General features: G+C 41.3%; 2 protein-coding genes and 1 non-coding gene across 5 annotated transcripts in view; 2 read left to right on the top strand and 1 right to left on the bottom strand.

Moving 5' to 3' along the window:
• Window positions 1-56: 56 nt before the first annotated feature.
• Window positions 57-3878, bottom strand: ecsit (ECSIT signaling integrator). Of its 2 annotated transcripts, none has more exons than XM_044021266.1 (8): window positions 3778-3878; window positions 3111-3284; window positions 2421-2811; window positions 2080-2303; window positions 1800-1857; window positions 1161-1303; window positions 856-961; window positions 57-695 (listed from the first exon to the last, which is right to left on the bottom strand). In XM_044021266.1, exons 2-8 carry the CDS (start codon window positions 3249-3251, stop codon window positions 406-408), a joined length of 1353 nt encoding a protein of 450 aa, XP_043877201.1. In that variant the 5' UTR covers window positions 3252-3284; window positions 3778-3878; the 3' UTR covers window positions 57-405. The 2 variants fall into 2 exon arrangements, with proteins under 2 accessions (XP_043877201.1, XP_043877200.1); XM_044021265.1 differs by having other exon boundaries at window positions 3111-3271.
• Window positions 3879-4707: 829 nt separating this feature from the next.
• eml3 (EMAP like 3) overlaps window positions 4708-17056 on the top strand; it is a 38743-nt gene continuing 26394 nt past the window's right edge. Inside the window, exon 1 of one of the 2 annotated variants that reach the window (XM_044021530.1) lies at window positions 4708-4848. In XM_044021530.1, the coding sequence (XP_043877465.1) occupies window positions 4824-4848 (25 nt within the window). In that variant the 5' untranslated portion in view covers window positions 4708-4823. The remainder of the gene's footprint in view (window positions 4849-17056) is intronic. The other variant, XM_044021532.1, reaches the window with a different exon arrangement.
• trnae-cuc lies at window positions 5757-5828 on the top strand. Its single transcript has one exon. It is a non-coding gene; the product is annotated as a tRNA-Glu (tRNA).

Genomic DNA, 17056 nt, shown 5'->3' with positions numbered 1-17056 from the left:
TTAGACTGTATTTTTTTAGTTTGTAACGCGCCCACGTTTTGAACAAATATGTTAAGTGACACTTAGAGCAGCTTTAATCAGTGAAATATCAAGGGTATACATATGTCCTCCAGCAGGAAGTACACATCAGGATGCTCAGCAAAAAAAACGTTTTCATTTCCCAACATGTTGATTGTGTTGTAATCACTTGAAAATAATGTGTGACCCTTGTGATTTTGGAAACACATGTAGCACGTAGAAACCTGAAGTAAAATGAATAATTTACGTGACTCCTGGACCTTACCAAAACGAAGAGTCCTCAGGTTCTGCTTGGTGTGTTACTTTGTTAAATGACCCAGTAGTTCAGTTCCTAACCAGCAAAACTTCTAACGTATATGTCATGATTTATGTGACTTTAATCGCCATTCACTGGTTCCTGCCCTGCCTCCTCTGTGGCTCCTCTTCCACTATAACCCCAGGTTCTCCATCACGCTGCAACTTCTCCTCGCTCCGGGTCTCTGTGTCAGGCCGGTGGGCGTGGCCCGACTCTGCATCAGCTGACGCCGACAGCTCCTGAGGCCCCGCGTTCACACGAAACAGAGTGGGGACTTGACCCAGCATGGGGTTGTTCTCCTGGAGGCCGGAGATCCACTGGTTCAGCGTGGCCTGGTCTCCCCGACCAGTCATACACATGGCAAAGACTGGGCCCTCGTCCACTGGTAGTACAACACACACACAGACGCTTTCTTACACAATTCTGACCGTGAGAGTTAAAAAAACGTCGGCCATCTTTTATCTTATATGGCATTGGCATTAAAATGTCGCGGGCTTTCAACAAAATAAACCATTAGACATTAGAATGATTCAATTTCTTACAGTCTTCGACGTCAAAGTTCTCTTCGTCTCCGAGGTCACGCCCAAAATCCACGTCCAACCGCAGAGGGTAGTACAGAGACCGCTCTGGATCATAGGGCTCTTCTACCTGTGTGGAGACGGAAACGGTGTCAAATGACGAGTCAAACAACCTCTGTGGAAGAAAACGTCAAACCCTCTCTGATTAAACTCAAGGTTTGTATGATTTGAGCATTTTCTTCAGATGAAGAAGCTGAAATCAGTTTTTCCTTCTTGGATTCTAACTTATTCTTCACATTAAAATTGGGGATAACACGGTTTTTACCCACCTTCTCCTCAGGCGGGTCAGCTCTGAGGACGTAGTAGTGCACACACGTCTGCCTCAGCCACAGAGGGAAGGGGCCCTCGACAAACACCGGCTTGTTCGGGTTGTGCTTGGCCAGCAGCTCCATCTGGCTGGGGCTCTGGATCCCTGGTGTCAGCACAGGAAGAAAAGCAACAAAAGACAATGAGGTAGAGTTCTGGTTTACAGTATATATGGATACAAGGAGAGGGGGAAAAAAGCAGTTTCCTGATTCTTAGTTCTGTGGTTTCCTTTCCGCTTTAAACTTGTGTGTTTATTTAAGCCATTTAACAAAAGACCAACCATATAAAATTTCCAAACCTCCATAGAGAAAATCAGCGTTTTTAACTTGCGGGGACACAAGAATGTTGCTGGTAAATCTAGGGAAAGAAATTCAAACACCAACGTGACAAAATAACTTATGTATCAACAACTCCCGTGTGCCTTGACGTTAAATTGTTGGATTTTCTCTATGGACTTTGGTGTGGGAGAGTAACTGTGTTACAAAGCTATAAAAAAACAGTGAGATGCAGTGGTGAACATAATCTTAAGACATCATAGACTTAAGAACCTAAATATAATGCCTCCAAGAATGTTTGAATCAGCGTACAAAACAGTTCCATACCTACGACATGTGGAATTGTTATCTCTTCTCCTGTCTCTGTTATATCTGTACACGGCAGCTGGTGTGAGGAGCAAAGGAAGAGATATCATCATTATTATTATTACATGATTTGATTGATGACAATGACGCTATTACACTCATACATACTACTCCTTGCCTTGTTTAGACCACTCCCACCAGGGGAAACACACCTTATATTAACATGTTTTTGCGTATTTCAGATCCAACCAACCTCTGATTGTGGTCAATTACAAACATCAGTCAAACACGACAGTTGTACCTGATAAACGGTAACTTTCGCGTCTAGGTCGTTGGCTATGCGAGCCAGGCCGAATCGAGCCACATCCACCGGGTCTTCCGGCAGCTGCAGGGGGACGGGGAAGGGGTTCACGTGCTTGAACTTGGGCATCCAGTACATCATTCTCTGGTACTTCCTTATGGGGTGAGCCTTCTTTCCAAAGATCTGGACTAGCAGGACTTTTGTCTCCACGTTGGGCATGACACCTGAAACACAACCATTTAAAATGAAGCAAAGAAGATGTCACTGCTAAATTTCCCCAATACGGAATTCATCCCATCTGGGTTGAATTCCAGGGATATTCCCAGGTAACAGACACCTACCATATTCCTCCATCTGCTCCAGTAACTGCACCCCACACTCCTGCTGTCGAGGATAGTGGTTGAACATTCGCTGGACAGCGTTCCTGGGCACAAACACCTCTTTGGGGAAAACATCCAGGAGCTTGTTGTAGACTGCGAGGTCTCTCTCCACGCCGAACTCGGGCATCTTCTTCAGTGCGGCGTAGATAAACTCCACGTGGCCCCGCCGCCTCACATCCCTGTTGAGGAAGACGTCCACCACCTTGTTGAACGTGGCTTTGACTTTGACGTCTTTGGCCACTTGCTCGAACAGGTCGTCATTCGTGACCAGAGACTTGTCCTTCTTGTGGTCGTCGGCAGGTGTGGGCTGACTCTTGCTCCATGCTGGGCTGCTGTGGAACTGCCTCAACAACTACAGGGCACAAGGTAGTTTTAATCCCATGTTATAATGTACATCAAACATAAACAGCACATTGCGCCTTCTTGTACCACACCTGTGTTTGTCCTTTTATTTTTTATCAAAATGACTAAAACACTAGGTTTCAAACACCTTATTTTGTTCAAAATGACAAAGAGAACAGAATTTGACTGATGTTAAATCATAATTTTGCACCAGCAAGGCCCACAAAAAAGCAAGACTTCTGTTTGTGTAATTATTTGTAAGGTTAAACTGGCGAGTTGATAGTAGTATATGTGGAGACCGTGCTGTACCTGATGTTGGGTCTTGTGTAGCACACTGGGCTGACTGGAGGAGGATGACTGGAGCAGAGGAGCACACTGGGCTGCAGACCTGGCTGACTGGTCCAATAGTCTGAGACATTGCAGGTGGAGCAGGCAGCGGACAGACTTCATGGTCAGACCGTCACACTGACCTTCAGAACAACGCAAGGAAAAATCATTAATTATCCCATATTCTCTGCTTTTTAAGTAAGAGACACTGTAATCCCCTCATTCTGCCTTTTTGTAGTTTGGCTGACTTAACTTTATTATTTGATATGGTTTGAAACAGTACTATATTTTTTGTATCTATTTATTGCTTTATTTCTATGTCTTTCTGTTTCTTATGTGTATCTTTTTCTAATGCTCTTTTTTTAATTTGTCCATGCTGAAGATGCCAGCTATTTTACATCATGACTATATGCAAGCCGATGTAAAGACAGGCTCTTAAATCATAATAATCCTCACTCAGTCAACCATTGTCTCCAGGAATTATTTCTCAAGAGGTGGAGAAACATTAAAATGGCAAAATTTTGAATGGGATTCCGCATTGACCATGTAGAAAAGGGAGTTATCAAGACAAGTCTCCCGGCAGATTATTACTACTGACCGATATTGTGTAATAGATGAGTTATACCGTATATATCTATATATCACTTACCCACAACCGAACATTAATGACGACGAATGTACAAAGAAAAAAAAATAGTCTCCTTCAGAGAACGCTGTCTACGGACGCCGCCATGTTGAATAACCCTAAGAACATCCTGGTCCTGCACACACCCGCTTCCTCCCCCAAACAACACACATCAGCAATAATAAACAGTTCCGTGCACCCCCAATTCTTTGTACATTATTGTAGTGAGTTGGTATAAATGTCATTAGCGCAATCAAACCTAAAACGTTTAAACGTGGAGATTATTTTCTACTCTATGCAAAGTTTACACAAGGTTTGAATCAAAAATAATCAGCAAAGACTGACTTCAAACATGGATGTACTATTTCATAAGATTAAATGCACCCTAGACGTGCTTGCCAGGAGGTGGAAGTCAAATTCAATTAATATTGTTGTACATTTGATTTCTCCTATCAGATGTGGGTGCAGTACACGAGCCTGCCGCATGGTGGTGACAAAATCCTTTGGATTGCTGAAAAGCTAATTTAATTTACCAGGAGCTGCTGAGCTGTGGTGTCGCCTGAAAACTATCACTGCTGGGGGGAAAAAAGTTTACGAATGGCGTCGTTACATACATTCTTCTCCTAAACGTCCTACTGAGTCACAAGCTGCTGAAGTCACTTCACAGATGCTTATTTTGACACTCAAAGTGAATCTCTGCATGCAATTCTGAAAACCGCGTGCGAAGTGTCAAGTTAGACGCAATGACTTCCGGAAGTCATTCAGGTGAGTCACTTGTGAACAGTTTATCGCTTCATTTAAATCCATTCCACACCCACTTGTGGTTTGAGTGTAACTAAGAGGTACATTTAAAAAAAGATAAAAATCGTAATTTTTGATTAATACGAGTGTTTTGGTTTGGTTTGGTTTTTTAAAAATAAACTGTCCTCTTTTCCGGGTTTTCGTTGCTAAAGGTGCTAGCTTGACACAAGTGGCTGATGCGTGATTTGTGACACTCCTCTCACAGCATGGAAAACACACCTCAGTCCGGACTTCACATCTGAGAAACGTCCTTAAACTAAACTGGGATTATGAACTCGTCAACAAACAGTTTGGGTGAGTAAAGAGACGCGCTAAAACGCCACTTGTCTGCTTTGTTTAGTGGGTTTTACTGACAGCAACGAGCTGTGGACTGTCTGTGTTCAGATATGCCGCCAACATCCTGATGCTGGGACTAACTTTGCCAAAGTACGTTAAATAATGAATTCATGTTGTTTTTGCTGTTTGGTGAACGTAAGCTAAGCACACAACGTGAATTGTGGCGTTTTATCAAACGTTGAGTTGTTCGGCTTCGTTCGGCTGCATCTGTCAAAGCCAAAGCAGCTTCTAATGTAAAAATAAATAAATATATATTTATATATAGAAGTTGTTCTGGTAGAAGATCATCAATTGCATAATGGCTCATTTAGCAGAGTGTGGCGCTGTAATGTAAAATTGTGATGGAGTGGAATGTCATTTATTGCTGGTGGATGTGTTTCAAAAAGTCTCTTGTGTAACAGTGTCGCGAAGCTCCTGCTCAAACACCCGCTGTTGGTTTTTGCGTGTGATGGTACAGCCTCGTCTTTATTTTGGCACAAGAGCCGAGGCGTGTCTCCAACTTTTTTGTCTCTGTATTTGTCTTCCTACCACGCGAAAGTGGCCGCAGATTTTTTTATTTTTTTATTATTATAATACGCTGGCTTTTGTCAAAATATAACAGTGTTTGCATGTGTGCAAAGGCGTTTCAAAGGAGTTTGGGGGCCCCAGGCTAAAAGGGATTGTGTGTGTGTGTGTGTGGGGTGGGTCCTATATTATGGCAGTATAAATAATTGCAATACAATAAAAAATCGCAACACCACCAAGTGAAATATTAACATTGATAGACACTGTAAACAAACAGTGGAAGAATTTATGTTTTTCATTAACATCACTGTTAAAGATGTGGATATGATCAATCCTACCAGTTTGAGTACTGTTGTTGTCACTCCCTGGTGGTCTAGTGGTTAGGATTTGGCGCTCTCACCGCCGCGGCCCGAGTTCGATTCCCGGGTAGGGAACTAGTTTTGTCCATAGGTGGTTCAATGGTAGAATTCTCGCCTGCCAAATGTCAGTCCTGGGATATTATTTTTTCTCTTGTACCTAAAGGTTGCAGGTTCAAAACCTTGGACATGGCAATGGCAGAAATGTCAAAATGTGCTGCTCATTAGCTTTGTTTAGAGTTTCCTTTGTCCTAGTTTAATGCATTAATTCAGCAAAGCTGAAGAAACTTCAGTTTATCTTAGAAGCGTTCCTGGTTTTGGTTGTTTTTATTGACAAATGCAAAGTGTCCATGAGCAAGGCACTTAAACGCATGTTGATTGGTAAATGGCAAAAACTGTAGTGAAGGGCAACTAGACTAGAAAAACACCATATAAATACAGACCATTACTGACTCTTCTTCTTCTGATTTTATTTGGTAGTAACAAAGATAGTTAGAGGAAATGTAGTGGAGTATAAGTAAAATTAGCTAGAAATGTAAATAACAAAGTAAAGATATGTGAATTGTGATATAGGAGTGTAGGAGACATTTCCTGAAACAATGATGTGTTTATGGAAAACTGAGAATGAAAAAGAAATGGATCATATAGGGACATTTCTGTTTCCGTGTGGATAAGGAATTGGAAAAAACAAAGGCATAGAGGACACACTTGTCGTTATCACAGCAGAACTTTGTAATCCAATCATTTAGGACGGAGCAGGACTGAGCATGATCAATGCGACTTTCTTGTTTAGTCCAAGCAGAAAACAATTACTGTAACGGCAAAAACAACTCCTCCAAAGTGCTGAGTGTTGAACGTGAGCTGTAACCTTTGTTGCACAATGCTGCTTCTGTTGCACATCTGTGCTCCCTGCTGTCACACCTCTTGTGCTGATGTTGTGTTTACTCGTAAAATGGTGGGGCCGCAAGGCAGCGGCATGGGGAGCAGCAAACATCACACGGGGACACCCACCAACATCTGCGGCCAGTGGTGCTGTGGCTGTAGGTGATGGTGCAGCAGAAGCTGCTCATGGTTCATAAATATGTCAGTTTTTTTTGTTTTTTTTTAATTGCTTTTGTAAATGTTTGGTCTGGTAGTGCTGCTACTTTAGAGTTTTGTTGTGAATCTGCTGCGGCCTGTTTATGACTGCTGTTTACCGCATCATTGTCACATCATACTTAACTCACCCACACAGATCTACATATCTGTCTCCACCCATAGTGGCCAAAATACGATGTGGATGTGATGAAGTAATGGAATGCTTTAAGAAAAGAAAACACAGCGGTCCGGACTGGATGAGAGTATGTTTCAACAACAGTACATTATAGTACATATAATACCCAAGTTATGTATACTAGTGCTGTACGTTTGACTGTTAAAGTGAAACTAAACCCCTGAACCACTTATTTCAGGTGTACATGTGTATCTTATGTTATTTGTTCAGTTTTTAACACTGTTTAATAAGTATGAAAAATTATACGTGTGATAAAAATCCCGACTGGTCAGCCTAAGCCCGAACCGCCGTGGTCATTGGCTTCAATAGCTGACTGGCCCGAGGTTGAGCATCTTTTCCGCTGACCATTTGCCACGCCCCCTCCTTTCTATGTTTGTGCCCACACAGAAATGGTCAATCTCAATGCTTATTGGTCTTTGCAACACAAATCCTGTCCCAAGTGTTGAAAATTTTGTGTCACTGCTACACTCTTTTGTCATCCTCTTGTCCTCTTGTTGCTACGTATCATGATGTGACCAATTGACAGGCTGGTCTCACTGATTACCTCACACAGCTCTAACTCTGTGTCAGATTTCACTGTCAGACCACACCCCCTGCACTGTGCCCCACTCTCCCTTCCCTACATCACTCAGCTCACAGCCCACTGTTGTGGCATTTGGTTCAAAATCAGGCATTGGTTGGAGTTAACCTCAGAAGACGGGGTTTATTTACCCTTTAAATCTTGTAAAGGGATGTAAACTATTTACACAGAAAAATGTAACTCAACATTAAAGTTGGCGTCTATGAGTGTGGAAACCCTAGCGATAGCAGGCTATACTTAACTTGACACAAGGACAAATGTGGCCACTTCACAAAAGGCTCTCCTAACGCATCAGCTTAAGTTTTAATATCATAAGGAAATGTTTGCTGCTTTATTTTGCCGTATTTAATGACTGGAAATTGAAGTTTGTAATCTGCTCTCTCCCCACACCAAACCCCATAGAGAAAATCAGCGATTTTATGGGAGAGTGCGCTGTTTATAAATGTCAGTTACCAGTCTGAAAAAGCTGGGAACTAGAAAAATAAGAACCAAACTCTCTCATAAACTGGAAATCTCTTCAGCTGTTTTCTGGTTTCAGTGTGGAAAACACAAACATACAGTTTACAACTAGGGTACTGTTGATTTGGGACACAGTGCAGCCTGTGCAGAGATCATCAGGAAGTTGCATCATGGCAGCTATTTCAGTGTTTTTCCCAGAATGCTGAAATACTGCTTCTTTTCTGCAGAGCATGGGATGCTGTTTTTCTCGTCTGGAAGTAGACTCAGACTGTCTGAATATTCTGGCCGAATGTTCAGCCTGAATACTTTAGTGGTACTGAGTCTGATCTGGCATTTCATCTGCAGGTAGTTAAAACCCTCACATTTTGGGATCAGAGCTCCGTGTCCCGAGTTACTCTCATCCGATGAACACGGATAGATGCACTTGTTTCATACGTATCAAGACAATTTCTAAAACTAAAATCCAAGTTTTATTGCATTTGTTTTTATCCTCCCTTTTAGACTCTTACCTTCTTTCGGGGTAGTAGAACCAGTGTTGTAATGTAACTTGTACCTAAGTACAAAATTCACAAATCTGTACTTCACTTTGTTGTCTGTATTTCTAGCAACTTTTACTCCACTACATTTCCTCTAATGGTCTGTACTTATAGAGCTTTTAACTACAGTTTTCACCCATTCACATGCTGCAACATGGGGGTTAAGTGTCTTGCTCAAGGACAACTCGCCCTACCATTGAGCCACCAGGGCTCAATCCTAACTCCTGATACTTAAGTACAGTAAAATGTCATAGACTTTAAGACTTTTACTTAAGCAATATTATAAAAAGGTGATTTCAACTTCTACAGTCATTTTCTGGTACTTGCACTTTTACTCAAGTAATGCCTTTTAGGTACTTTTAAGGTAGCTGGTATTAAGTTTTTACCATATAAAAATAGTGTTCTGGTTATGCCGCTAAAGCTAATCAGGAAGTAAGAATATATTAAACTGCCACTAGGGGGTCAGACATTCTTCAATATAACATGATGTCGATTTTGTAAATGATGTTCCCACTTAGAGGAAAATGGATGCTAAAGCACGGTACGCATGAGTCCGTTTGTACCCGAGTCACAATATCAATCGTGACAACAGCGATTTTGTAACTGAATAAAAAACTTAGAATCCCAGCTCTTATCTAAAATAATGTAGAAATTTTGCAAATTTGTTTGGGGACCCAACAAAAATCTCCTGCGACCCATCTGCGGGGTCCCGACGCAGTCTTTGGGAACCACTGCAAAAGACAGACTGTGATAAAGCTGTTCTCTCATGAAATCAACATAGTCAATCGTGAACATGATTACTTTAATTCAATTTAACAATATTTAAAAGAACACTGGGACATTGTACCTGTCAAGTTGAATATTTATTGCAGAATTACTGATCAACAACACATGACACTAGTCTCCCTCTTTAAGACTTCAGACTCAATCACGTTGGGACTTGCACATGTGTGACTTTATCCGATCTCGAGATCAGAACAAGTGGCAATAAATTCACTTTAATCGGCTTGTGTTGTCTTGTCTACCTTCGCCAGACAAACAAATCGTCCGTGAGAACAAAACCAAGCATCTGCCCCAAAGGTAAAAGATATCCGTGTGCTATCAGCAGAGATGAAGAGTCAAGAGGAGTTCTTCTCTTGAATCACCTCAGATTGTGCTGACAGTTTGTTGACCTGCTGCCAGCAGCATTAACTCGCATGGACCCTCTTTTATCTCCCTGTAACAATTGTGTGTTTAGTGAGCATACTTTATGGGCTGACGTTGCCTGAAGGTTGGAAATTAAGTCGCTCTGGCTGCTGTCATGTGTCATGACAAGAAATGTGAATTCATCCTTGATGGAAACCAAACGTGTTTTACTTTGTGCAAAAATGGTGCTGTTGTTGGGACACTCTATCACACCGAGTTCCACCACATTGGACTTGATTAAACGCAGGTTTCCTTGAGTGCCAGATTTCCGACGTCTGAAATAAGAAATATAACTTGCAAGAGAGACTTAAAAACAAAAGGTTATTTTTTAAAATTGACAGTTATTGCATTTTTTCCCCCCCTGTCAGAGGTCTTTCTATCGTCTTGCACAGATTCCTCACTTGAAAGATTTCATCCCTCTGAAAAAGGTGAACTTAATGATGACATAATTGTCTTGTGTTTAATTTGGAAAATTGTGGTAGTTGGTCCATTGCCAGATCCAGGTCCAGAGCCCAAACTTAGGACACCTGTAGAAGTGCATCACGTGCACATTGAACCCTACAGAGAATTAAGACGGTGATGTGATGTTTCCAGACTCATACTCAATCTCAAATGTGATTGAGATGCAGTATGACCAGCCAGGCTAGCATGTCATATAATATTTGTTCAAACTTGATGTTTTGCGGGGAAAAAGTGACAACCCTGGGAATTTCAATCTCTAGTTTGAGGTATTCTTCATTGGAACGTGACGTCACTTTTGTTAACCCTCTTTATGACCATCATAATAATCAGGCCTGGATTTATATTGATTTTATGGCTGTAGCATTGCTAAAGCCCCGTTTTCCAAGTTAACTTTTCTTTCAATATCTGGCAGTTATGCAACCATTTTCGGAATTATGGTACTGAGAAGCTGGTGAATCTTGTCCTGAGGGCTTCTGTAATGATAAAGTCTATGGAGCATCTCTTAATGTAGCTTTCTCCACCATAATCCCGCTGTAAACTCCCCTCTTCTTCAGCCAGGTAACTTCCACCCAAGTTTCACTCATTCATTCACTGGCAGGGACTGTTTACTTTAGAGCGATATTTGCCCTGGCACGAGGAAGGACAACAATATATCGCCAAATTGTGATATAGCCTTAGTTTGTCTGCTTGTTTAACATCTTTACACAACACGCCACTGGATCAGTTGTCCTCATGTGATACTAAATGTTTGCCGCTACCTTGCATTACAGTGTAATGTTACATACTAGGCATGCAGCGTTGGCAAGAGAGAGGGAGTTTCTCAGAGACGATCTGGCCTCTCTATCACTTCTCAGATGGGAACTGAGACACTGGTGCAGGGGCGTACAGGATGTTGAGTGGTTGCGGGACGTCAGAATCAAAGAGGAGAACTAAAAGCAGCGAGCGGGGCGTGCTTTGGGACCAAACTGCCTCTGTAGGTGGTTGAGGTCATTGTGCAGAACGCTTGGGTGAGAGCTGCACAGAGTGAGTGGGTGAACGCAGAATATGCGGCGTGTGATTGTCATCGAAAATGCTGCTGATGCTGGAGATGCATTTACATCAGCAGTTTAGCACACGTATAGTAATTAGCCTTCAGTTAGCCTCTGGGTTTTTTGGTGGCTTTAATAAATATTCCGAGTAAGTCAGATTACAAACTAATACCCTGTAGATGTTAAGTAAAATAGGGAGTCATGTTAGTTTAATCATATGTGCTAATTCCCCCTCCTGGCTGCAATTAGGTTGGATCAAAAGGAAAGTTTTTGTAAACTCGTACATCAACCAGTTGGACAAGAAAGACTGTGCATGTGCAGATGGTGTACGGAGACTCAACAAAAGGATCAGATCAGTCCAAGTGTGTGTGTGTGTGTGTATCAGTGCAGCTGTCAGCCAGCCAACCTCCCACAAGACCTGGAATGACCCTGAGTCTCTCAGTAAAGTGAAAATCAAATGGAAGTTTTGTTTGCTCAGCCTCAGAATCAAATTCCCCTACTTTTTCTTTGAAGGATCGTTAAATTCTTGTGGCTTCTCATGTGAATGCCGTTAATCTCTCACATTCACTCACTCACTCATAGGAGGCATGTTTTTGCCTTTTTTTTCTCCACCCCTCCATAATCTGTGACTTTTATCTGATTTGTGCTGCACTTGTACGTTTCTGCGAACCTGCTCGTGATTCTTTGAGCCGTGAAAAGATAATAAAAATGAGGGCGACAGTCATCTTTCGGGTTATGAATGTGATCAGCGCTGAGAGAAGATTGCGGCTTTTCCTCATACCTTTAATAACCTTTACAGTGAAAACACACTCGTAACACGGCAACAATCCACAATAAATCTTCAGATATTCAGTCTCAAACTGTGGTCTACGCTGTTCTCACGCCTGTTCTGCTCAAGATTATAAGCTGACACCGTTAAACCTGCTAAGAGGGCAAATAAAAACAGCCTAGTGTAGCTTTACATTTTGGTTGGATTCTCCGGTGACATAAGGTAACAAATCTCCTACTGTTGACATACCGATAATGGAATTTAGATAATTACACAACTGCTGCTTGAACAACCTTGTTTGTATATTGTGTAATAAGCTAAGGTGGTACAGTATTTAAGGCGGCTCAGAATAAATGTAATCAGCAACTATTGAGGATAAAATGTGTGACAATGTGATGAAATTCAGCAGGAATCTTGCTTTTCAGACGAGGAAAATGTGACAAAAAAGTCACATCTCTTATGATTTCAGTCTACTTTTTTAGCAAGAAAAAGATCTGTTGTTCGAGGTCGAGCAATAAAATGGGTTTTTCTGTGGCTTACGCTGATGCCAATTCTTTAGAAATCAGGGCAGCAGATGGCCACTAAGTGACGCCAGGTTTTTTGACACAAATGTTTAGCAGATTTCTTTCCCTTTTTTCCCCCCCTCCATCTGATAAAATATAACTGTTTAATGATGTTGAATAATACAAAAAACTTCAGTAATTAGTTGTTGAATATGAATTGTATGAATATTGTGCATTATTTTCAATAATCGGCCCATATGAAATTTTTTGTTCTATTTCTGTATGTCATACCCTTTATGAATCACAATACGTATTTGTTTTTACACTCACTCATGTATAAATCACGACCATATTCTTCCTTTGTGTCTGAAATGATATCAGCCATTTATTTTCTTCCAATGTCCGCTTATTTTTCCATTTCCATGAAACAAATCAAAACGAAACTTAAGCACAGTAGTAAACTGTTTGCCCTTTCAATCAGCAACACCGATGTAGTCAAATGACCGGTCCCCCCAAATAACCCAGCATGATCCCTGGGTCCGGGTGTCAGCCTCAGGCAGAATATAAGAAACAAGAAAATTCTGTTGTGAAATTTTGTTTGTGCCTGCTAATTTGGGTGGAAGTATTTAGGCAAATTTTGTGGAATCAACCTTTAAAACTTCGAGAGAGCGAGACTCTTGCAGCTAGTTGTGCAAGCCCCTCCCCCTCCCTGTTTCTAACTTTCCAAAACAGAGGAAAAAACAGAGAAAGCAACATGTTTTAAAGTTGTCATATTTCAAGAACAGTTCATGATAGAGTTTCTAGGTTGTAGGTTGGAAATTGTGGGCACGAGAAGTGTTTGTTTCGAGATTTTTGTCATTATTTTCATGGACCTCCGCTGAGTGTGCCACTCTAGAGGCGCGATACACACTCATAAAATCTCAAAACGCCCCAAAAAAAGTTTTGTGCCAAGTTTTGTGACCCATTTAAAGTTTCAACCACGTCTCTTTGGTAAAGTATGACGATACTGTGAGGCTCCAAAATGGGCTGGGTGATGATAATTTCCTATTCATGTGTATGTGGAAATTCTGCGCAGTTTTTTGCGATTTTTGTCACCATGGTTACTCGAAACGCTTAGAAAAGTCATAGCACACCATTCCCGATCAAACCGCACGTTTTCATATAGGATGTGTGGGGATGTGTGGCATTGCTTTGCATTGCTAAGCAGGCACTCTAATAATATACAACCCCCTAGTGTTTGGGGAGAAACTTGCACCAGTAAAAATGAGACATGGCTCCGACAGCCATATTAAGTGGTTCTAACCGTATTAACGGCAGAATTTTTATGAGGTACACCTTCCATTTCAAATATTACTTTATTATACCACCACGGACGGTGAACCTGAAACCTTCTCCCGTATTTATTGCTCGTCTTACCACCACTTGGAAATATGTTTTGCTTTTGTGGGTGAAACTGCGTAACAGTATTTAACCATTTTATTGTCCATAGTCCATAGCCATGTTCGATTTGCACGAACGCATCGTTTCCTGTCAGCCGTTCTGCACACTTCTTCTTTTTTTCGTGGCAGGAATGTAGAAGATGCCACACGCCTTCAGTGGAAACTCACACACAGAGGAGCATTCACAGGACATGACAAATGATTCTATCGCCAGTCGCAGAATGCCAAAAAGCATGACGTGCTCTGTGCTTTTTTCATGGTTATTTAGAAAACTCGCCGTGTTCGTGTTCACGCGGTGGCTCTGTGATGTGAGGAAGTCTGAATAAAGAGCAGAATTTTGCTGCTGCGGTCACTGTGAATGTTATGTAGATCAAATTCCTGCTGCTCCTGAGTCGGTGCCAAACAGCTATGACTCAGCTACAGTCCTGGCTTGTAACTGACACAAAAATAAAGATAAAACAAGAAAACCAGGCGCTCAAAACAGAGTGGGAAAGCAATCATGCTTGCAGTTCTCTCTCTCTCGCTCTCTCTGTGGTTGTTTCCACTGTTTGAAGTGGCATTTCTAAAGCGTCTGTTAATAGGTGTTTGTGTTGTAGCTTGATATTTATTATGGTTTGCAAATGTACTGTTATTATCTTAATAAAATAAAAAGATCATTTTAATAGAAGTCTGATATTGTGGTGGTCAAAACATAACGTTTCGCCATTGTGATATTGATGAATAATTGGGGAGGGGAAAACACTTTTTTTGAAAGAACAGAAAGAGGAAGTGATATTGAACAGTTGCCAGTGACTTGGGTTCTGTCCAATCACAAAGGAGAAGTGATGACACACCCTTTCCCTGTTCTGAAACATATTTTTACTCCCATTTAAGGGTGACGCTGACTCATTTAAGGGTCATTAATAGACTGGTGGTGACCTGTCCAGGCTTTCAGTACCCTGCCTCTCACTCACATGAGCTGGAACTAGACCTTTTTCCTTTACCCCAGAGTCTAATCTTAATGCCCCGAAGCAAATTTGATCCCAATTCCTTGAGTTCTCTTCACACTGTGCATGTAGAAGTGCTCTTATATCAACAAATGCTAAAGTTATCTCTTATTTAGGGCTGAAACAATTACTTGATTCGTTGATTAATGAATAATTAAAACAAGTTGTCTGATTTTTCAGCTTCTTATGTGTGAATATTTTCTGTCCTCTGTGCTTGTATCGTATCAACATTTTATTTTGGACAATGTTTGTCACCAATGTCGTCAATAAGGACAATGTCATCTAGGGATAAAACAATTACTCATAACTTACTTCATAACTGAAACAAGTTTTCTAAAATGTGAATATTTGTTGGTTTCTTTGTTCTATATAACGGAGAATTATGTGTAATTATTGTGGACAAAATAAGACACCTGAGAACATCATCATTTCCAGGTTTAGGATATTTTTTGGACCAAACAACCAATCGATTAATCCAGAAAGTAATCGACAGATACATCATTTATGGAAATATGAATTAGTTGCAGCCATAGATTTTGTTCAATAAGGTTTATTGACTCCCAGTAAAACCAGACATTCTTCTGACCTTGGTCCATCTGAAGAACACGATGATACCCACTGATAAACATAAGAAGCTGTTGGAGACAGCTTCTGGTTTCTGGTTTCAGAAACAGAAAGTACCGCGTAGTTGTGGTCCTGCCTCTTCATTCATTCAGTATCGACTCTACTATAACACAGACCCATCTCCACACTGTCCTCATGCCCTGTGTTCTGACGTAAATATCAAAGGGCCTCACACCTTACCCGTCTCAAAGGCCGGCTTTTATTGTCTTTTAAGAATTTTTATGTGGCAGCAGACTGACCCAGGCTGTTTGTAGATGGTTAACTGTATTGGGTGTTGTTGTTTTTTTCCCCTCAGGGCAAATTCACCAATAAACATTGTCTTTAGAGGAAACACCAGCTTCCTGTCTGGAGCTCTTTCCTCCAGAGAAGTGACCAGATGTTGATGTACAGCAACTGAGTCTGATTGTGATGAATGTGCCAGTTGTGTTGAAGATAAACAGTGAACCTGCGTCGTAGGTGTATGGACAGAAGTATTTTGTTACAGTAAGTGTTGACTTTCCGGTGTTTGAATCAAGTGTTTGGACTCACGGCCCCTTATGTCCAGTGAAGGACAGTCCTACCGCTTCAGGAGACGAAGACTTTTCGGTATGGTATGAACTTTGAATGAAAGTGCCATCAACGTGTACTCGCACTTTCAGTTTCACCTCGTGTAAAGACGCTCTTTTTTTTGTCACTAGTCCGTGTTTCTAGTCCGTAGTGTTTATTTTGAAACTAGGCAAAGACGAGACGACAGAGGAGAAAATCTGCTTCGGCATGCGCACAAAAAAAATCTCAGCATCTTTGGCCTTCTCTCATGCTTCATAGCAGGTCTCACTAGCGTCTTGTAGACCTTCCCTTTCAACAAGATGTGCAAAATTATTGCCTAAAATTGATTGTGTGTGTACGCAAGGATTTGACGATATTCCAAGACAATCACAAGGAAACTTAAATGTGTCGAGTGTGTTCATATATTTCCCATAGTCCAGCCTGCAGAACTGCATTCCTATCAACAAAGAAGACCCGGGAGAATTAGTCCTCTTATTTGCAGATGACAGATATTATGATACTAGATGGGGAAAAAGGGAGCCAGTTCTGTCCAAAGCTAACAAAATACACCATTTCCCAATGTCTTGTGTCGTGAAGTCGGCACACATATGTGAAAGTGTGAGATTGTAAATCAACATATTATGGGTTTGGCTGGAGAGAGATCGAGGGTTAGGGGTCAAACTACTTCTCGTCTGGTCAGAGTAATTTCCTGGAGTCGTATTATCGCCATGAAGTTCTGCGATAATCAGCAGAGAGCCCAGGATGTTTAGGTTTTTCTAATTGGAGCTCCATTATACAGTAGGCTTCTTTGCTCCACGAAACAAAAGTAATCGTTAAAGTGGAATCATTTTTGGTTTGTGGACAAAAACAAGACATTTGAACATGTGTCAGTCTGAGGTTTGAGGAACACCGCTCAACATTTTTCCGCTCAAAGTGA

This window comes from Solea senegalensis, linkage group LG3, assembly GCF_019176455.1.
Source record: "Solea senegalensis isolate Sse05_10M linkage group LG3, IFAPA_SoseM_1, whole genome shotgun sequence".
NCBI lineage: Eukaryota > Metazoa > Chordata > Actinopteri > Pleuronectiformes > Soleidae > Solea > Solea senegalensis.
Note: the sequence above shows the minus strand (reverse complement) of the source record. Positions and strands in the feature narration are given on the sequence as shown.

Excerpts from the sequence above, each read along its gene's own strand:
- ecsit (XM_044021266.1), bottom strand. The coding sequence starts at position 3,251 with ATGAAGTCTGTCCGCTGCCTGCTCCACCTGCAATGTCTCAGACTATTG. Across the intron at positions 1,858-2,079 it reads CGAAAGTTACCGTTTATCAG|CTGCCGTGTACAGATATAAC; the intron begins GTACAACTGTCG and ends TCCTCACACCAG. Across the intron at positions 696-855 it reads GAACTTTGACGTCGAAGACT|TGGACGAGGGCCCAGTCTTT; the intron begins GTAAGAAATTGA and ends TTGTACTACCAG.